This window comes from Triturus cristatus, chromosome 8 (genome assembly GCF_964204655.1).
Source record: "Triturus cristatus chromosome 8, aTriCri1.1, whole genome shotgun sequence".
NCBI classification, from domain to species: domain Eukaryota; kingdom Metazoa; phylum Chordata; class Amphibia; order Caudata; family Salamandridae; genus Triturus; species Triturus cristatus.
In genome coordinates, this window is record NC_140591.1 from 344,777,708 (window position 1) to 344,800,529 (window position 22,822).

At 48.0% G+C, this 22,822-nt stretch overlaps 1 protein-coding gene across 1 annotated transcript in view; it reads right to left on the reverse strand.

Moving 5' to 3' along the window:
- The window catches only part of HSPH1 (heat shock protein family H (Hsp110) member 1), a 702,844-nt gene that overhangs the window by 14,051 nt on the left and 665,971 nt on the right, over positions 1-22,822 (reverse strand). Inside the window, exon 17 of the mRNA XM_085621665.1 lies at positions 16,511-16,672. Coding sequence (XP_085477791.1) covers positions 16,511-16,672 — 162 coding nt within the window. The remainder of the gene's footprint in view (positions 1-16,510; positions 16,673-22,822) is intronic.

Below are 22,822 nucleotides of genomic sequence, written 5' to 3' on the forward strand. Positions count from 1 at the left end.
CTCCGCACTCCTTTTGAAATGCGCATCGCCATCGCCTCGGGTGGGCAGGGTTCCATGAGGGTATCACTACCAAATAGGGCGCACAGCGTAAACGCCACCGGAGTTCACACCAGAGCCGCCATCATTTATGCCATCCGGACGTCTCCCCGGTTGCACCCATTGTGGTAGCCATCTCAACTGCCCCCCGGGAGGTCTCATCTGCGCCACCCAGTGTGTCCGAACGACTCCAGATCGCCATGCAGCAATCGGCCCGATCAGCCGAATCGCAGGATACAGACAGCAGCAAGCGAGTCGTACCAATCTCCAGCAGAGAGACAAAGAGCTGCGTCACACGTCCACATTTAGCAAGGCAGCATTCGGGTGGGTGGGGGGGGGGGCCGTCCGGCATGGGGGGATGGCACTCAACAACGGACGCTAGGTTGTTGTTCAGGGTGGGTTCGAGCGCCCCCGCGGGTGACCGTTTCTCCCCGGCCGTTGTTGTTCCACTCACAGCCGGCTACAGTATCACGCGAGGTCCCGGCTCCGGGACCCGCGTGGGCCACACCGACCGGGAAGCATATCTCCGTCCCCGAAGCTCGGAGAGCCTCCGAAGTAAATCTCAGCGGGACAGGTCCTTCTCCGACATCCAGGAAAGTGTCAGCGGAGCTGCCCCGACAGCTAGATCCAGGAGCAAGGGGAGAGGATCGACGGAGCCGGGAGCCCGGGCGACCATCTTGGCCACCGGCCTGGCTCCGCCCCCCGCATCTTCCTCTCTTAGAATATTCCCAAGCGGCAGCCTGGATCTGGATTTAAAATAGCATTGCTCCCAAGCGGCAGTAGGTGGAGACGTGCAGCTCTGCATTGAGTTTGCTCCATCATTTATTTTCTTCACTCTGCCTGTGCTCGCTGACTCGCAGACCAACAACAATCTGCAATATTAGTGTCTGATTTCAGAATTGGGACCTTTCTGATGGAAAAAGAGACCATTCAACAGAACAGGGAGGTTGGTGGGTGTAGCATTGAGGACTCTGGAGTATCCACCAGAAGGATTACGCTACTTACCCAGTAAGCATCCGTTCTTGGCATGTAGAGCTGTAGATTCACATGCTTTGCATACTCCTGCCATCTAGTGTTGGGTCTGGATTTTTGCAAGTTGTTTTTTTCCGAAAAAGTCTTTCCTAGTCATGAGGTAAGATGACTCCTTTCGGTGATAGTGCGAATGGGCATCGACTCCATTGTTAGATAGTTTTCCCGCAAGACGGTGAGAATGGAGTAAGTGTAGCACAGAGATGTCAATGCATATGTGATGGAAATAATGACAACTGCAACAGCGATAGGTGCCCGGGGAGGTGGGAGAACACATGTGAATCTACAGCTCTACATGCCAGTCAGTCAGTCAGTCAGTCAAAAACACTTTATTCGATTAGTTAAAATCATAAAAGTACAGAAATTCATAAAAGCATAGGCCATGACATAATCAATAAAAAATATGGTTACAATAAAACCATATAATAAAACAACATGCAACATATTTAAAAATCATTAGAAAATTACTCATATGATGCCCAAGCTAGAAGATTGTTTCGCCTTACAGCGCATAGCAGCCACCAAAAAATTTGCCACACTAAAGATAATGCAAGTACTACTCAGCTGTTGAAGAAACAGCAGGGCAGGTCTAACTTGTGAGAAGCCAGCTTCCTTTAGAATTGGAAGTAAGTATTTTTTACGGCTAGCAGAATAAAACTCGCAAAACATAATAAAATGCAACGTATCCTGACATGAAAAGTCATCACAGTGGCATGGTATGCTGCATTCGGGCTTGCCACACAGAGGATAAGAGCCAAGTGAGTAGTGAATCAGATTGAATCTAAAACGCAGTGCCAGTAAAGATGCTTACTGGGAAAGTAGCATAATCCATTTGAGGAATGTGTGCTGTAGATACACATGCTTTGCATAGATCATATAGCAGTATTCTCCCAAAGCGATGGCTAACCGGTAGATGTTGCAGCTGTTAAAAAAAGTGTTTTTAGCACAGCTTGCCCTACATTGGCTTGTTGACGTGCTAAGACATTCACACAGTAGTGTTTGGTAAATGTGTGGTGTGGACCATGTTGCTGCCAAATGTGAGCTGGAGGAATGTTACCTAAAAAGGCCATAGATTCTCCTATTTTACGAGTGGAATGCGCTCAAGGAGGTATAGATAAAGTTTGTTTAGCTTTAGTGTATCAGGTTTGAATGCATTTAACAATCCATCTTGCAATACTAGATCTAGAAATCGGATTGCCTTTGTGAGGTGTAGCAAATGCAACAAACAATTGTATTGTTTTGTGAAATTCCTTTGTTCTTTCAATGTAGTACAACAGCACCTTTCTGACATCAAGTGTATGAAGAGCTCTTTCTGCTACGAATCAAGATGAAGAAAGAACACAGGCAACTCAACTGATTGGTTGATATGAAAGGCAGAAACGCCTTTGGGAAGGAATTTTGGGTTGATGCTAAGAACTACTCTGTATTTATGAAGTTGAAAGAAGGGTTCTTCGAGGGTTAAAGCCTGTAGCTCACCATCTCTCGTTAATGAAGTAATGAGGAAAGCCACTTTCCATGAAAGAAACTATAATGGACAGTTGTGTAATGGCTCAAAAGGTGGACTCATGAGCCGTGTAAGAACAATGTTCAGATTCCAGACTGGTGCTGGGGGCATTCTGAGTGATATTATTCTCTTAAGGCCCTCCATAAAGACTTTAATTACTGGAACCTTGTACAAAGATAGATATTGTCTGTATTTGCAAATATGCGGCTATTGCTGCAAGATGCAAACGAATGGAAGCGTAGGCTAGACCAGCGCAATGTAAATACAGACGGTAACAAATGATATTTTGAATAGATGCATCTAATGAATCGATATTGTTATTAGTACAATATATAACAATTATTTTCCATTTTGCAGCATAGCATGCTCTGGTAGTAGGCTTTCTTGCTTTTTTAAGAATGGTCATACATTCTGGTGGCAAGTTGAGATAGCCAAACTCTATGACTTTAGGAGCCAAATCGCTAGATTGAGCTCCTTGAGATTTGGGTGTCTGACTTCTCCATGGTTCTGCGAATGAAGACTGAAATTGAGATGCATCTTTTGACGTGGAACTACTGGCAGTTCTAAAAGTTCTGTGAACCACGACTGACGAGTTCCAAGTGGGAGCTACTAGAATCAGTGTGAGTGATGTTTGCCCTAGCTTCCAAACCAGAAATGGTAGGAGAGGGAGAGGCCAAAAAGCGTAGGCAAATATCTGTGACCAATTCATCCATAGGGCATTGCCTTTTCGATAGAGGGTGTGGGAACCTGGAGGCGAAGTTGTCCACTGTGGCGAACAGATCTATTTGTGGGAATCCCCATTGTTGAAAGTATGGAAGGAGAACCTGGGGAAGAAGTTCCCACTTGTGTATTTGTTGTCGCCTTCTGCTTAGGAGGTCGGCAATCTGATTCTCCACTCCTGGGAGGTGCTCTGCCAGATGATTAATAGTGTGATGAATTGCCCAGTGCCAAATAGTCTGAGAGAAGCATGACAGTTGCAGAGAACATGCCCCCGCATGCTTTTGTACATAGTACATCGCTGTCATATTGTCATTGCGGACTGGGACAACTTTCTCGATGAGGTGAGACTGAAAAGCTTTCAGTGCTAGATATACTGCTAGAAGCTCTAGATAGTTGATGTGCAGAGCTTTGTATTGTACTTGTTGTCCCATAGACCCTGAATTGTAAATTTGAGAAGAACACCTCAACCTGTGAGGGATGCGTCTGCTGTTAGCACGATCTGTGGAACAGGGTCGATGAAGGGCCGCCCTTTTGATACATTTGGTGTGTTCCACCACTGCAGAGAGTGATGGGTGCAACTATCTACCAATACTAGATCTGTTAATTGACCCTGAGACTGATTCCACTGACATGCTAAGCACTCTTGTAGAGGACACACGTGCAATTTTGCATGTGGCACTATCGCAATGCCTGATGCCATCATCCCTAGCAGTTGCAGGAAATTCCTGACTGCTAAGTAGTGATTGGACTGAAACTGTATTAGCAAAGATTGAATATTTTGAATTCTGGCTGCACTGGGAGAGGCTAGAGCTGTGCAAGAATTTAGAGTCGCTCCCAGACAGGACTGCATTTCTGAAGGCTGGAGATGAGACTTCTGCACATTGACCGTGTAGTAGGTCTAATGTAGTCTGAGTGTGGTGTAGACACTTTTGGTGTATGCTGGCTCTGATGAACCAGTCACCCAGATATGGGAAGACATGTATCTGTTGTTGTCTTCTGAGATGTGCTGCCACCACTGCTAGACATTATGTGAACTCTCTGGGAGCAGTAGTTACTCCGAACAGGAGTACCTTGAATTGATAGTGTTTTCCTGATATCACAAATCTGAGGTATTTGCGATGAGCTTGGTGAACCGGATTATGAAAGTATGCGTTTTTTAAGTCAATTGTGGACATAAAATCGCTTTGTTGTAGCAGCGGAAGCACCTGTTGAAGTGTGACCATGTGGAAATGTTCTGACAGTATGTACAGATTTAACGTCCTTAGATCCAAAATTCGTCTTAAGGAGATGTCTTTTTTGGGGATCGGAAAGTATAGAGTACACCCCTGAACCTTCATACTGTAACGGAACTGGTTCTATGACCTCTTTTGTTAAAAGCGCTTGTACCTCTTGTTTGAGGAGCTGTAGGTGCTCTGACGAGAGTTTGTGAGTGCGAGGTGGAATATTGGGAGGATTGCTGATGAGCTCCAGGCAAAAACCATGTCGGATAATGTCTAACACCCATTTGTCTGACGTTATGGATTGCCAAATGGGGAGAAATTGTTGAAGTCTTCCCCCAACAGGTGTTAAATAATCGGGGGAAGTGTAGGCAAGTTACTGTTATTGGGGGAAGGGGAGTTACGCTTTGGCGTGCTCTTACCCCTACCCTTGAAATAGTTTCCTCTGTACCCTCCTCTATAAATCCTCTAGAGGAAGAGGGTTGGGTGATAGACTTATATGAGGAATCGTTAGGGTCTGAAGATTTATTTTTGGACCCTCCAGTATAAAATGAGCAGCAAAAGAAACCTCTGCTTGACGGAGACTGAAACGCTTCCATGGATCTCGCCACGTCTGTATTTTTATTTTCATCTTTTCTAAGCCTCATCCACTTGAGCTCCGAAAAGATGTTGCTTGTCATAGGGGGTATTTAAAATAGACTGGTGGACTTCTGGTTTAAAACCTGAAATCCTAAACCAGACATGTCGATGTAAGAGAATTCTGGTGCTAACTTCTCTCTCTGCAGTGTCAGCTGCATCAAGAGCACATCGAATAGAAGAATTAGATATCAGTTTTCCTTCTTGGACTATCTCTTGTGCCTTTTTCTTGTGCTCTTCTCGGAGGTACTGAAGTAAGCCTTCCTTCTCGTCCCAGTGTGCCCTGTCATACATAGGCCTTGCATGATGGCAATGCGCCAGTGGTTAGCGGCTTGAGCAGCCACTTACCTGATGCATCAATTAATTTAGACTCTTTATCTGGGCAGCTGCATCTCCAGAGGTCTGCGAGTTCACTCTCTTACGAGCATTAGAAACTACCAGTGAGTCTAAAGGGAGCTGTCCTTTAATAAAAACAGGATCAGAGGGTGATGGTTTGTATTTCTTATCAACCCTGGGTGCTAAAATATGGGCACAAACAGGGTCCTTGAAAATCTCATCTGCATGTCTCATGCCTTTTAACAAAGGGAGACTGACTAGTTCTATGTGAAGACCTTAAAGTCATCATCCAAAGCCTATTTGTGCAGTGTAACCCCATGATATGGTGCTGCCCTCGAAATTAACTCTAGATAAGAGACATTATCATCAGGAGGTGATGATTTTTCAGGGTATAGATTTGGATCATTATCCATGGGTAGATCAATATTATAATCGTCCCATGAATCTGTTGGTAAAGGGACATTGTCATCATCATCTCCTAAATAAGGTTGCGTATGAGGAGATCCCTGTGGTGTTATATGTAGTTAATCTGAGCCTGCCAGTTGTGGTAAAGGTGAAAATGGAGGAGGTGGAGGTGGAGGGGATGGCAAAGTAGGATGGATAGGACTCATAGCAATGTCCTTCTTTTTAAGAGGAATCATATATCCAGTGTCCTCTGAACTGACTTTCCTTTTGGGAGGTGTTTTAGCTAAAATGTGTCCAGTATCTGGATTAATGTATATCTTTTTCTGTTTTGGATGTAATATGTCCTTCATAATATCTAAGATCGGTTACAGGGATCTTGAAAATATTTTGATTTCGGTGCCGAAGTATTCGGTGCTGAACCAGACTAATCCTTCGAAACAGAAGGTTTCAGCTCCAAACCGGACTTTTGTTTTGAAGCGGAAGATTTCGGCCCAAACCAGACTTTTCTTTTGGAGCGGAATGTTTCGGATACGAAGACACTTTGTCTCGACTCGATCCCGAGCTGGTAGGCTTGACCGTTTGTTTCAGTGCCAGGCCCGAATGCGGGGCATTGGAAACATTGTCTCGGTGCCGACCAAGGCCCGAAGGCAGAGGAGGTGCCGAAGCCTTGTGTTTAGTGGAAGATAGTTTTTGGGATACAGGGGTTTTAGTACTCATGACACCCTGACCCGCGGGATTGTCTTCGGACTGCAATTTGATCTCTAGGTCAGAATCCAATTCTTCGACCGAGAAGGCCTCCTCTTCTTCCGCAGCTGTCGCTTCGTGTTCGGTTTCTTCGCCGAAGATATCCGGAGTATGTTGAGTACCTTAGCACTGCATTTCTCGTCGTCAGCCCAACGATCTCAAAGGCTCTTTTTCGATCGGCACGACTGACAGGCCTCGCAATCTTCTTCCTTGTGCTCTGGTGAGAGGCACAAGTTGCAGACATGGTGTAGATTGGTGCAAGGGTACTTGGAGTGGCACTGAGGACAGTCCGTTCCATCGGCAGAAGGCTGGACCAACGTGGGTAGGCCAGAAGGCCATCCACAATGTTTCGACCGAAGATGAGATTTTCCTGATCAAATGGATACGTGGGGAGAGGGAAACACATACAATAACAATACCATCGAGGATACAGTAGATTGTGCACCAAGGGGAATCTGAAGGACAGTTTCGAACCAGAGCGCAGAAATACACGTCTGAACCCGATGGCGGAAAAAAAACAATCTAAAAGTCGATGCCCATGCAAACTATCACCGAAAGGAGGAGTCACTTTACCTCGTGAGTGGGAAAGACTTCTTCAAAGAAAAACAACTTGCAAACATCCAGACCCAACACTAGATGGCAGGAATATGCAAAGCATGTGTATCTACAGCACACATGCCTCGAACAAGGTGGTTATACAAGAAAGGGCCCAAAACACGATCGCACAAATAAATGAGGGAGGTGGAAGTACTCTAGTGTCTCAAGACACGACTTCTGCAGTTAGAGAACACCCCTGGGGCACCCATCGCCTATATGATGCAGGGAATAAAGCAAGTGAACTTTTGGCAAGATTCAGCAGGATGGAAATGGAGGCCAGGTGGGTATGAAGTCTAATTGACCAGAATGGGGCGTCCCTCACTACGGACAAACTCATTGCAGTGGAATTTGCCCATTACTACAGGGCGTTTTAAAGAGCCAGACCACTACATGACACAACCCACATTACTTAGACACAGTGGCTACCCCAGTCTAATTTCTGATGACTGTGAGGCGCTGGAAGAGGATATTACCTTGTAGGAGGTCCAGGCAGCCATATCAAAGCTGAGAACGAGTAAGTCTCTGAGTCCCAATGGTGCCCTGGCAGAATTCTATAAGCGATATGCCGCCAGACTTACGGCAAGCTATCATTACAGCGATACCCAAGGAAAACAAACTCAGAGATGGGTGCGAATCGTACCACCTGATTGCCTTACTCAATACTGAGGTAAAAATATTGCAGACAACGCTGGCCACAAGGCTCCTATGCTTCATTACTCCCTTGATACACAGGGATCAGTCCAGCTTCATGTCAGGTAGGTCAACAGAAAGAGACCTGGGCAAGATGAGGGATATAGACTGGACGGTGGCATTGATGCACCCTAGAGAAGTGGATATCAAATCCAGATTGAGACTGATACAATTTAAGATACTGCACAGGGTTTACTACGACCGGCAAAGATTATTTGGCATGGGAAGGACAGTTATGTTATGTTAGGGAGATTTATAGATCGCATGGCTGCCCCAGCAACAGGGCATCCCAGCACTAGCGGACAGGTGACCAGGGGAGATGTGGCTAGATGGAAGCGAAAAGCCAAGTTTAGATCAGTTTCCTGAAAGCCCAGTGATCATGGATGCTGCGGGCAGCCAGTGGGATGGAATTCCATAGTACGGGGGCCTGAGATTTTAAGGAGCGACCCCCGGCTCTACACCGGCGGACCCGTGGGATGCACAGCAGATAGTGATCAGTGGAATGCAATGTACGCAGAGAAACATAAGGGGTGCAAAGTCCCTGCAGGATTTGGGGGCCCTGGCCATGTACAATCTTATGTGTGGTGCAGAAGGTTTTAAACTGGACTCTGTTTCATTGGCAGGCAGTGTAGACGGTGAAGGAGATTGAAGGTAAGGCATTTCCTAGGCAGGGCAAACTGTGTACGTGCTGCTGCATTCTGTACCCGTTGGAGTCTTGCAGTAACTGTTTTATTTACGACAAGCAGAAGACCATTGCAGTAATCCAGGCGCGACTGGACTATCAGTTGGCGGGTGGAAGCGTCAAAAAATCCTAAAATGGGTTTTAAACCGCACAGAAGACCGAAACAGGTACTGGCCACTTTTTTTTGCATGAGGCTCAAATGAGAGGGCGGTATCAATCAGGACCCCTAAATCTTTAACTGCGTTTTTCGGTGTGGGAGGAGTGCCCAAGGTCGCAGGCCACCATTGGTAGTCCCACTTATGAGTGTCCCGGCCAACCACGAGCACCTCCGTCTTTGCCGAATTAAGCTGTAGATAGTTGTTTGTCATCCAGTCTGCAATGGCCAGAACATCGGCACGAAATTTCAGTTGGTCCAGAGCAGGGATGTTGGAAAAGGTGAATAAGAGCTGGGTATCGTCCACGTAAGATACCATTTTGATGTTGCGCTCTTTAGCCAGGAGGGCCAGAGGGCGGACATACACTTTGAACAACGTAGGGGTCAAGGCGGAGCCCTGCGGGACACCACAGCTAAGAGGGTAATTACTAGACTGGTGGGGGGGGAGCCCTGCCTTTGACCCCAATCTCCTCAAGGCGTTGAAGAAGAATCTTGTGGGAGACCGTGTCAAAAGCCGCACTAAGATCAAGTAAAAATAGTGCAGAGGTATTGCCCTTGTCTAGCGTGGCCCACAGCTGCTCAGTGACCGCCAGAATGGCTGATTCTGTGCGGTGCCTGGGACGAAATCCATTCTGAGATCTATCTAAGATCTGGTTGGCCTCCAGATATTTGGTCAGAGCGATGTTGACATGGGACTCCATAATTCTGGACCGGTAGGGAAGCAGGGAGATAGGTAGAAAGTTCTCCGGCAAAGATGCGTCTAGAGTGGGTTTATTCAGCAGTGGGACGACTTTGGCGTGCTTCCACGACTTCGGAATCACTGCCGACAGAAGTGAGCCATTGATGAATTCCCAGCCCTCAGTCATAAGGCAGTTGTGGAATTTCCTGAAGATATCCGGTTTTACGGGATCATCAAGGGGACCTGATTTGACTTTAGCAGCTAGAGTGGCTAGGTCTTCGAGAGACGTGGGTGGCAAAGTTTCTAAGGTGTATGGGAGTGCTCTAGAGGTGGGGGCCTCAGGATAGGGCCAGCCATTTCAAGACGCAAGGAGATCAGAAATTGGTCAGTCCAAATCAAAGGAAGAGGAGTATTAGCTACTAAATTTAAGAGATTTGAAAAGATTGGATCCAATAGGTGACCTGCCTGGTGAGAAGGTCCTTCCACCAACTGGATTAGTTAGCAGGCCTCCAAATCGCCCAGGAAGTTGCAAATCTCCTGGAAGTCCCGACGTTCCAGGTGTAGGTTAAGATCGCCTATAATGTTAAAATTAGCTGATTCTAAGGCAAGGGTGGAAACAGAGTGGACCAGGGCCTCTTGAAAAGCCCTGGCTGGGCCTGGTGGATGATAAATAAGAAGCCCTGTGAAGGTAAAGTTATGTGACAAGGTGATTTTAAACAGGGTGCTTTCGCAACCCGGAATAGTTTGTGGGGACAGTTTGCAGTGGAAAGCACTTTTGAATATGACTGCAAGACCGCCCCCTCTTCCGCTAGGCCTGTTCTGAGTGAGCAGCCTATAGCCTGAGGGTAAGGCTAACGCCGGTATTGTTGTGGAATCCGTGGTTAGCCAGGTTTCCGTCAAAAACAGTATGTCTGGGGCCAAGTCCATAAGAAGATCGAAGATGTCCGCATGGTGTTTTACCAGTGACCTGCAATTAAGGTTGCATATACTAATATGGGTGGAACCTGGGGCCATATGGGAGCATTTAGGGTCTGCTGTAACTTTAAACCCACAGTTATTGACACTGTTTCTGCGGGGTGTCATGATGCCACTTATAGTTTTTGCAGTCTCCCCGACATGTATGCAAATCAATGGAGATATTGGAACCTTGTCACGCTGTGGAGTTGTATGCTTATCCAAACTTACTGGGTCTCGATCAAGAGAGAACTTGGTGCAATCCTTGAAGTCAATATCCCACTTGACCCAAGTTATATTCTCCTAGTTATCCCCAATGATGTTGATGCCTCAAGAGCCAAACTTATATTCAGTGGCTTGGGCCCAGTGGTGGCCAAACAGGACGTAGTCAGGCTATGGGGGGGCACTGGAGTCCCCAACGATACAAGAATGAAGGCAAGGAATAGATATGTATATGGCCGCAGAGAAAGTCACCTACAAAAGCATGAACTTTCCTCGTAAATTTTACAAGGTGTGGGGTAGCTGGCTAAATCATTATTCACTGGGAGTGCCAGGGAGGGGTCAAGTTTCCCACCAACAATGAACCGACTTAAGGCCACACGACACAGCACATTGGAAGCCTGTACCCATAAATGTATTGTTGATTTAATTAATTCTGCATGCCCTGTATAGAACTGTAGTGACACTGTGATTATCTCCCTCTGAGTTTGTACTGTTATGGGCGCGTGGCACCAAAGTGAGTTGTTTTATTAAAAACAAAATCTATATATATTTTTCTTTTAAATAGCAGACAAATGAATTAAAGAGATAAATGATTGCAGATCATACCATCATTCTATGTCAGGACCCGGAGGCGATGATTAGGCTTTTCTTTCTTCCATTTATTCAACCAGCAGCCTTAGCAATAAACAGTTAACAGTCATAGGACTTCATTTCCCATGAAGCCTATAGAAAGGAACATCAAGTTTGTGAAATAGTCCATCAGCCAATCAGGCGCCTCCTGGGACAATAGCCCATGATCCCTGCTGGATGTCCTCTGTCTTCGCTGCTAGAAGCCTCCTTCAGATAAGTTTTCCCACTTCCCTCAATTTACTCAGGCTAGGTGTTTTTGGTTTACTTGTTTATCTGGTTTGTTATGGGGAGAGCCTTCCCTTCCCGTTTATGCTGTATCTCATGATTATGGTGCCCCCATTTTCATGTGGTTGTTTTTGTGCATAATGTTTGACTTCGGAGCTTCTGCTCTGCTTTCTTTGTCTTTTTTTGCCTCATTCGCCAGGTTATTCCATTTAAATGGAGCTTCCGCTCCTTAGACGCGGTCGCAGGAACGTTCTGCCCGCTCCTATGCAGCCGCGTGTGTGCTTCGTTATACCTGCGGGAGGCACGAGTTCTGTTGACCGTAAGAGGGTGCGCCTCCCTTTTTCTCCTCAGCGGGACACGGACGGAGGCGCGTCATTGCGGCCATAGCGTAACGCCTCCATCTGTGCTGTTTCGCGCTCTGTGCCGGCATTACCAGGAGAGTAGACACCCCCGGGGTATAAGACGTTCCGTTTTCTGTGCAGAGCAGCACAACTTGCCTCCCAGGTCATTTTCTACTGCCTGTGTGAAAAATAAGGGCGTTTTTGGTGCTGCTGTGTGTGTAGGGCCTTCTAGAGACCTAGAGTTTTAGTTTGGTCTAGCCCTCCTTGATATCCCACCTGCTTGTGGTCCGTGCTACCCTGTTTTCTCTGCTGGGCTCTGTCCCAATTTCTGAATAAGCCCTCTCACCTGGTGGGTGAGAGGGCCCAGATACTTACCCTACTTACCTGACGCCTTCAACTCAGATGCTCAGCTGCTCCTGTTGAGAAATATGGAGGGGCTTTGCGATTATTACGAGGAGGAGGAGACTCAGTATTTCCCGCTCACAGACGACTTCTGTGATGTGGTTGACGCCTCCATTGTCAGGGCAGTCTCAGAGGCGGTGGCTACTTTGGAGAAGATGTTACTTGCCCTTGCGCAGAAGTGCCTTCAGGCCACCAACCTTCAGAGTCGAGCCCCGCTCCCCCTCCTGAGAAGCCGCGCAAACGCCCCTATTCCAAAGGGGTGGATTTGGAAGCGTTTGATAGACTGAAGCAAGCATTTTTGGACACCAAGGTTCTCCCTAAGCCATCGGGTCCTCCCCCTTCAGACTCTCCGCCAGCAGGAACTCAGGAGCCTGTGGCTTCCCCGCATCCATCTTAGGATTCCCAGGGTGTTTCGGATGTATATTCCGATCATAAAAGGTCCTGGCGTCCGTCCCCCTCTCGGCCAGTGGACCTTCCCCAGGACCCGGCTCCCAAGAGCGACTTTCAGTCTGACCTAGATCCGGAGGACCTGCTGCACCCCCGATCCTCGGAGTGGGTTCCCTGTCAAAAGGTGGCCAAATATGTGGCGAGCCATTTGCGCAAACCTCTGGATCAGGAGGTCCGCTCCCACCTCAGGGTGGAATGCCCTCGCCCATCCCTGGAGGGCAAGGTAGCAGTAAATCCTGAAATCGATGCAAGAATGGCGACCTTCTTTACCAAATCCATGAAAGACCCGAAGAAGGGCATTGACAGGTCCTGATGTGCATGCCAGGACAAGTTACTGGACATAACGGGCCCTTTAGTCAAGATTTTTGACATGGCCGAGGATGCCAAGACGTCGGGAGCCCTGATTTCACCAGAATTTCTGTCTAGCTGGGCCTAACGGGCGATTATTTTTCTGGGGGATGCAAACTGTGCCATCTCTACGGAGAGGCGTGAGTCTCTCCTCGTCAAACTATACCCAAAGCTTGGTGAATTGGCCACTTCGTAGGTGGGTCAGGGCGGCCTGTTCGGGGACCCGTTTGGAACTGAGCAAATTCATCTCCAAGTTCAATTCATTAGACAAAGCTTGAGTTTTCGGCAGGCCCGATCATGGCAGGGGGCGCTCGGCTGGCCAACTCTCCCAGACAGTCTCCGGTAGAGGACAGCAGTCGCAGAGAGGGCAGTACCAGGATCCCTCGCGTTTCAGTGGTTTCTACCTCACCAGAGGTCTTTCCCGCCACAGAGGCTAGCGTAACGGGGCACGAGGCGGAGGTGCTCCCCCTCTCATGGTGAGTTCAAGCATCATTTCATGTCGTTGTTGGGTGGCAGGCTGGCCCACTTCATAGACAATTGGCAGGCCCTTGGTGCTTCAAACCATTCAAGGTTTCCACATAGTTTCTTGATTCTCCCGTCCACGCCTCTCCCCCGATACCGATCATGTTTTCCGGGAAGGGTGCAGCGTTGATAGATCGGGAGATCCAGGAGCTACTGGACAAACAAGCAATCTCCCCGCTCAGGTTCCTTTTTTAAGTAATCTCGTCCTAGTTCAAAAACAGGATGGAGGCCAACGTCCGGTGATAAACCTCCGAGACTTCAATGAATGGCTAGTCTACTGCCATTTCAAAATGGAGGGTATTCACCTTCTTCAAGACCTGTTGCATCCCAACGACTGGATGGTCCATTTAGACCTCAAGGACGCCTACCTGACTCCCTATTTTTCCTCCCCACTGTCGTTTCCTACAATTCCGGTGGCAGGGCCAAATTTTAGAGTTCACCTGTCTTTCCTTTGGTCTGTCGTCGGCACCCTGGTGTTTCACCAAGGTCCTGCATCCGGTGGTGGAGAATTTAAAATCGCAGGGAATCAGGATGATTGTTTATCTGGATGACATGCTCTTCATGCGCCAGTGTCCACAAACTCTGTCGAATCAGCTTCGGTCGGCAGTGCTTCTCCTACAGGTTTTGTTATCAACCAGTCAAAGTCTTGTCTCCTTCCCTCTTGCTCGATCACTTTCCTAGGGTTTGTGATCAATTCCATAGATGCGCCACGAGATTTGTCAGATTCAACAGAAACACATGTCTTCCCTACGAAGCATAGCAAGGGTGGTCGGCCTCTTTCCAGGCCAACTTTCCTGGTCCTTTGCACTTTCGGGCCCTTCAAAGACTCTAGGCGTTTCACCTTCACGGGGGTTTGTCCTACGCCAGAGAGTTCCTCTTTCGGAAGAGGTCAGGGAGGAGCTGCGGTGGTGGCTTTCTCACATGGAGGCATGGAACGGGCGAGTCATCTTCGGTTCCCGCCCGGACATGGTGATCGAGTCCGATGCCAGCGATTCAGGCTGGGGTGCACGTTGTGGGGAGTTAACCACAGGAGGAAGTTGGTCAGCCGCGGAACGTACCATCCACATCAACTGTCTAGAACTCTTGGCGGGCTCGTTTGCGGTCCGTTGCTGGACCAGAGACAGAGCTCATTCATGCGTCCTCTTAAAGATGGACAATGTGGCAGCAGTGCGCTACATCAATCATCCAGTAGGGGGTGGGGAGGGGGTGAGGAACGCGCTCCAAGGCCCTGGCGGATGTGGCCAAGGATTTTTGGGAGTACTGCCTGTCCCGCCAGGTGTAGGCAATAGCGGAGCATCTGCCTGGTGTGCCCAACCAGGTGGCAGATTGGCGATCCAAATACCTTTGGGACTCGAGTCTGTGGAAGCTGTTCCCTCTGGTGTTTCCGACCCTTCAGGACCAGTGGGGTCCCTTCTCTGTCGACCGCTTTGCATCTCAATCATCAACTTCCCAGGTACTTCAGCTGGAGGCTGGATCCGGGGGTGTCAACCACCGATGCTTTCCTGCAGGATTGGTCACTGGAGAGAGGTTATGCTTTTCCCCCCATTGCCATGATAATATGGTTGACAACGCAGGGCCATCGACAGGGATCGGAATTGGTGGTGATCCTCAACTTTCTAGCCCATCTGGCCTCTTAGAGGTTGGCTTACAGAACGATCAACACCTTCCGTTCCGCGATGTCGGCAGGCCACTCTGTGGTGGCGGATCATCCTGTGGGAGATCATCCATTGGTGAGGAAACTCCTCCGAGGTATTCGCCTTTCCCTTCCCCCAGAACCACGTTATTCAGTTCCCTGGGATGTGAATAAGGTCCTAGGCCTACTTTCAGAATGGCCCAGCAACAAGTACTTGACACGCAAGCAGCTCTCTTCGAAGCTGGTGATGTTGCTTTGTTTGGTGTCCTGTAGACAGGTCTCAGATGTCAGGGCTCTGAACATTTCCGGGAGGTCCTTTACCCCGGATGGGGTCACCTTCCATGTGTCCCATTGCACCAAATGCCAGTCTCGGGTGATCTCCTACCCAGCGTTTCCAGACTACCCTAAACTCCGCGTCGTCAGATGCATTAAGGCGTTCAAGGCCATGACGGAGGATGTCCGCCCGCACGTGGAACGTCAGCTCCTGATTGCCTTGCAAAAACAATTTTGAGAGGTCTCTTCTCCAACTATTGCTCGCTGGGTCAGTTGGGTGATGATAGAAGCCGGCAGCGATACCAAGGTTTTTGTGGCACACTCTGCGAGAGGTGCCATGGCATCCAATGCTTTCATGCTTGGAGGACATTCTAAACGTAGCAGACTGGTCTTCAGACTCAACCTTGAAGAGGTTTTATTCGAAGCCAGTCTCCTCCATAGCGGCCCTAGTGGTTAATAAGCTTTGAAGTAGCCTAATCCTCGCCTATGGGTCCTGACATAGAATGAAAAATTTCAGAGCTTTCGTAACGGAAAGTTTCAATTCTATTAAGGACTCGGAGGCAGGATACTCCTGGAAAGGCCCGGGTTGATCAGTATGTTCCGTCAGGAGTAAGTAAAGCGTTTTCCTGTTTGGTTATAAGTGTTGCATTAACAATGTGTTAAACTTCGTTGCTCGCAGGTTATTACGACTCCTTTTTTCTGCCTGCAGGGACTTAGTCGTCGAAACAGGATTGAAAACTTCCGCAGTCGGCTTTGTCGCAAGAAGAAAGAGGAAGTCCAGCAGGGATCATGGGCTATTATCATCGCAGGAGGCGCCTGATTGGATGATGGACTATTTCACAAAAGATGTTCTTTTCTATAGGTTTCATGGGAAATGAAGTCCTATGACTGTTTACTGTTTATTGCTAAGGCTGCTGGTTGAATAAATGGAAGAAAGAAAGGCCTAATCCGTTACGAAAGCGAGGACATTTTTCAGTAATAGGCATCTATAACAGCACCATCACTTTAACAAACAACATCAAGATGGTGGTCTACAAACTACGCAACCTTGCAAGACATTTGACAAACATTATTCAAAGCATACCTTTGCCTTTGCTTTAATTTCTTTTGTGAGCACAACAGGGTCATTATGAAGAGGCTGCTTAGACTGGGCATTAACAGCATTATTCATCCAGGTTATTATTTCATTGAGGCATTTCTCTACTTTATCCATTTCAAGAATGTCTATGTGGTTGTATGTTTCACCCTGCACAAAATAAAAAGCAGCATTTTAGAAGGCGTAACAAAACATTATGCGGAAAAACAAAAAACAAATAGCAATACCCTCTAGTTAGACCTGGCCCTTTTTGCAGGGTTTACCCCAAACGTTTTGCTTTCTTCCTCCTATTTATCTGACCTTTTGTTGTTGGCACTTTACCACTGCTGATCAGTGCTGAAGTGCATATGCTATCTGTGTAAATTGTGATTGTAATTGGTTATCCATGATTGACATATCTGGTTTACTGGTAAGTCTCTAATAAAGTGGACTATGTGTGCCCAGGACTTGTAAATCAAATGCTATTAGATGGCATGCTGCAGTGATTGTGCCACCACATTAGCAGCTCTGTAACAATGTCTCAGTTCATAATGTGAGGTCTGAACGAGGCATGAAATACGCATCACGGCACGATAACCGGCATATGAACTATTCACCCTAAAGCTCCTTGAAGAAGTAGCCATCTATGGACTCATGTATACATCTGATACTACGAAACTTGCACTTCCTTGATTGGAGATTTTACAAGTGTATGTCTGCTTCTGATCTGATGCTTACTGCGTTCTGGAAATCTTTTATATAAATTGATTCCCCAGCCATATATCTAAGAGTCCTGACGAAGTTCCCTCTGGCAAACGGAAATGAAACACGTTGGCTGTGTGCCAGTTTTGTATGATCAACTTAATAAAAGAAGATATTTTGGATAAATTTGCCCTGATTTATTGACTTCACAACAAGTGCACCTTCCTTATCTATGAACACTGATGGAGAATATGTCTAGCAGGGCTCGCTGGGCCTTTGTCTGGCCTACAGAACAGACGTTTGGTTTTCCAATTACATTTCTGTAAGTACTGCAAGCTTTATTTAGAGCGGGTATCAAATTGACAAATATCTAAGTTTTCAAACTATGAAAGACATAAGACAGAGATGTCATGTCGCTCTTCTCCATCTTAAGTCATCTCATATAACTAGCCACTTACCACAATGTTTCTCAGTGCTTCAGAAAATAAGGAATTTCGGTTTGGCAATCAAAAGATTCGTATTGCTTTAGATGCCAATGGGATCCTATTATCTAATTAAGGTCAGTTAAATCCTTCATTCTGGGAGACCAGGCAATCCTGGGAACTCTGCCCATCACCGTAATTCCCTGTCTGATTGGTCTACCAATTCCTCAGTCAGCCACAGAGTTCTAGCCAGAGACTTTGGCAGCTGAAATCTCTGGTGAACTAGACAGATCTGTGGTGTTCCTGCAGACCCCATGATTGTGATGGGGCTGGTAACATTGTGTGACTGGCCACACTTGAATTAAAAGGGACGTTTTAATAAGCTTTTACTGAATTTGATTACGTGGGGTGGGGGGGGGGGGGGGGGGAGTACAAAATTAATAAGTCTAAAAACAGAACTCCGACATTGAACTGTGCAAACAGGTATATGCCAGACCTCTATTTTTTTATGCAGCAGTATTAAAAGTGCCCCTAGAGAATCAGTTACTTACCTTCAGTAATGCTTTTTCTGGGGGGATACTCTCTCACTGCAGATTCATAACCTTGTGAATCCCCCCAGAAACCTAACTGGGACTGGAAACTCCGGGAATAACTACTGCATGTTGCAAGTGGCACCATCAGCCTCCGCTGCGACCCTTTCCAGCCTCCGGACATGATAGCAATAAGGTGCTCCAGCTAAAGAATTTTAAGTAACTCGGGAAGTATGGCGCTCAGCTGTAAAAACGCAATAGTCGATCTGGAGATAGTATAAGTATGGTGCCAAACAAGGAAAGGGGATAATCCCTTAAACCCCTAGTTGTGTGTAGGGAGGCCCTACACCACGTTCTGTGAAGCTAAGACCTGGGCACACGTGAACTGAGGTATAGTTCAATATGAAGTAATGTCAATTTACAATTTTGAAGAGTTCATATTATTGTTCGGGATTTATTCAAAAGTGAGCAAAAGAAAAAACAGCCAACACGTGTTTCGTCGCTTGTGGAAATAATCCTGTGACTTCCTCTGGGCTGGGGAATATACAAAGAGTACTATCAACATGTGGTTAAACGAAATAACTGCAGTAACGGAAACAAAATACATAGTTTTTACAGAAGTAGTGATAACTCATCACCTTAAAAGTGGAAACCCTATACGTCAAAAATAATAAAACCTTATGTGGCTAAATGAAATAACAAAACAAAAAATGCAAATCTTTCGTGACATAGTGAGCACTGTGTATGATGAAAGTACTAAGGTAGTGATTGGTGAGTTATTTACATTCCTATTATTCAAGACATAATCTATAGTACAAATAGTATGAATGATAGTCACAGAGTAAAGGTTAAAGGCGATGGGCCCAAATCGGGAAGAGAAAGAAGGTCCAGATTCAAAATAGAAAAACATGTATCCAAACAAAATGAAGAAACAATTATGCAATAAGTGCCAATGAAGAAGCTACCTGCATGAGAAGTTGCAAATATAGTAATCTGTGAGGAATCGGGGTAGAGACTTTATCCAAAGCTGTCCATGACATCACCTTCCACTGAGACACTGACGGTCCTCTCGTCGAACGGCAACGGTCTGGGTTTTAAGTTCAAGCGTGGGGTGTTTACAAATTGTGTCTGTTGACACGCCCCAGATTTGGTGATCCTACAGGGGGGGACCTGCTCAAGAATACACCTAGGTGGGAGGTGTGGCCATCTGCTGGGAGAAATGGCCGTACATTAGCGCGGCTTCGGCGTCGACCAACCTAGCCCATTAACTATCCTGACCCTGATCTGGTACTAAATATCGCACACTGGAAGAAGGCGGCGAGCGGTACCGGGAAAGCAGACTGCGGAGTCTTGACTCAGTCCAGGACAGGCGAACAAGACCTGAGAATTGAGCAGCTCAAGCGGCCCGCGCAGCAGCGGCCTCGAGTACGTTGGTTGCCCCGCCCACGAGAACTGGAGACCATACGAGCGGGGAAGGTGGACCCAGGAGTGCTGCGCTCTGTGAGATATGGGACCTGATGATTACTGGAGACCCCACTGAGATAAGCGCGGGCATAGACGACTCCCTGCAGGGACACTGAGCTGAGGAAAACAGTAAGCATGAACGAAAAGTGCCAGCGTGAGGGTGAACAGCGACAACTCACTTTCAATTCTCAATGGTGGCGATTTGAAGGTCCTCCGAGGATATGGGGAAAGCCAGGTTGAATTAGCCACTGGGACACATAAAAGATTCACCTCCCAAGGGCGCAATAATGAACTTGGCAATATACCAGGTGCTGACAAATTGTTTGCAACATTAAAAGGTAACAGTGGCCCGGGAGGCATGAAATACGGAGAGCTGCCTCTGAGAGAAGTTACAGCGGCTGTTGGAAAGTCGAGTACCTGCGGTTGAGGGAGCGGAGCACCACGGACACTGCGCCCTTAGCTATAGAGGTGCCATTGAACATATTAGTGACGCAGTGTGATGTGAGGCTTTAAGGTATATGGCGGACAATGTACTCCCTGCACCACACTGCTAACTAAGGGTCATGCTATCTCAGAGGGGCCGGGTCAGGCTACACCACTTTTGCTGCCTTACCGATTGCAGCCAATCAATAAACAAAGGACAAAAGCAAAAAAGTCAGAACTAAAACGCAGCACAAGTGTAAATTAAGTTCGGAAGGGTGCCATTCATCTGGAAAAAGACACTTATTCCACATCTGGCGAACTAGACAACAGAGCGTTTAGTGACATTAGGTGAATCAAAGGCAAGATATATATTACAAAGACAAAGGAATATATAAGGGTGTGATAAAACAGTCTTAAAAAGAGGGCTCAGGGCCACCACCACTGAAGTACGCAATCTGCACCAACTTACCAAACTCGGTGAAAGAGGGAAAAAGCGACAGGCCACGTGAATTAATTCCCCGTAGGCGGCGGGGAGTACCCTTATACACCAAGTCAGTGGGCTGAGAATGGCGACTGCTAAAGGGAGCAGTGGCTCACAGCAACCAAAAATAGATAAATACACTTGACATAAGTCGCAAGAAAGGGTTCAGTCGGTGCAAGTCTTGAATAGGATAACCGAGCGGGTTTTAAAGATCAAGACCCCCCTACACTACAAGGTATCATGGTAGCGATAAACGGAATCCGCACCGCCTTAGAATAGACTCAGTCACCACTAATATCTCCTTGCTCAGAGCAGAAATGGATTCTAGAGTGCTGAAGTTGAAGACTGCACTAAGGGCATGGTGATTGACACAACAGCATTGAAAAAACAAGTCACGGAGCTACAAAGTCATACCCAACTACTCTCACGGCAACTCGATGACGAAATAATGTTCGCATTCTAGGTGTGCCGGAAAGGGCGAAGGGGCCATCGGCGGACCCCTTCGTCAAAGAATTAGTGTTGAAACACCTACAACCTAAACACCTCTCAAACTACTTTGCTATCGAGCGCGTACACCGCATACCGGGGGGAAGACCCAAACCAGGGGCTCCACCCTGCCGAATTCTCGCAAGGGTGTTTAACTTTCGCGATCGAGATGTTATGCTCCAAACCGCTCGAAGTGTACCACCTCTTAAATACGAAAACAGCACTATATCTTTTTTCCCGGATATTACCACTAAAGTGCAGAAGCAGAGACGCTCCTTTCTAGAGGTAAAAAAGCCCTCAGAGCACAAGGGATTAAGTATGCTATGCTGTTTCCGGCGAAACTACGTGTGGAGGCGGAGGGGAAAAGCTGGTTCTTTGTGGAGCCAGAAAAAGCCCAAGACTGGTTGGAGGGGTGGCAACGCGTTGGCCCTGAAGGAAGCTGGGACCGACAGGAGCGACGGGAAACCAAGCAGCGACACGATCTACAACAGGACGATGGAGACCAGCACGCCGTGGGAGGATCCTGATGACCCGAAAAATAGTAATGAAACTATGGATTTGATCACCAAAAGAAAGGCAGTTCGGAGACTTGGGTAATTAAAGTTAAACTGATGCACACATACCAGGAGCGTGGGGATGAAAGGGGCGCAGGAGAACTCAAAGTACTGACTTTACCCTCTGTGCTAAGCCCTTTACGAACTAATGGCGATACACAACAACAAGGAATGAGTGAGAGGGGGCATGGCTTGGACGCCGATGAGGACGGTCGTGTGAGCTGAGAGCTCCGTGCCGACCTCGCTAAATATCCTGAAAAGAGGGCTGGATTGGTTCTCCAGTGACCCGGCGGGGGTGCCCACAGGTGCGGGGGCCTGCTCCAAGGAAGATTGCTCGTTGATTAGCCCTCCGGCGCCGAGCTGCGGGCCCGAGACGCGAGAGGCCTGGCTGCGCACATAGAAAATGGTGGCTGTCCTTGCCGGCTGAGCTCCTCCACGAGACTGTGAGAAAGCGTCGTCTGGGCCCTGCAAGCAAGCGGTGGAGGGGGCTGTCGGCGGAGAAGCGCCAGAGACGACCGAGTCTTCCTCAGCGGCCGAAGGGAGTTCCTGCTGCGGCGACCTCGCCGAGAATCCTACGCGGTGAGACTGGCTTTGGGGACTGGGATTGGCCCCTAGGAACGAGTGAGGAAGCCTTGGAGGTGCATTGCCTGATTATAGGGCTGAGTCTAGAGCCCTGGACTGGCCTGCTGTGTGGCTGCGCCCCTCTCCGACCTCTTAGACGATGGCACCGACCCCCCTGTGACATGGGGAGAGCGCTGGATTGCGGAGCATCTGGAGATCGGAAGTAGGGAGACACTGGGGGCTGATTGTTGCCTTGGCAAGGGAGCAAGGAGGACGAGATACTGGGTGCTCCGTCACGACAGCTGCGGTGGAACTGAACTGGAGCCTGGGTTCGCTCCCCGAACCAGGTGACAACGACGGGGTGTAGCGCTGCTGCCGGGAGTGCGGCGCGGAATCGGACTGGGGCACTTTGGGGGGGCCCTGGAACCTGCGGTGTGAGGAGCTGGACGGTGCATGGTGCCCTGGTGCACGGTGGATCTGGCGGGTTAGAGCGGACTCTCATCCCGATTTGAAGCGGGCTCGAGCTGGGACTGTGGTTCTTGCTTGGTGGTTGCCTGTTGGGCCCTCTGCCTGTGGAAGCTGTCTTTTGGGGGACTTGGCCAGGGAGTTTCCGCCGTGCCATGTTGGGCACGGAAGACATTGGCGAGATTGCGGCGGTGCTCTGGACCCTGCCACTCTCGCGCATGGTTGCTGGGCGA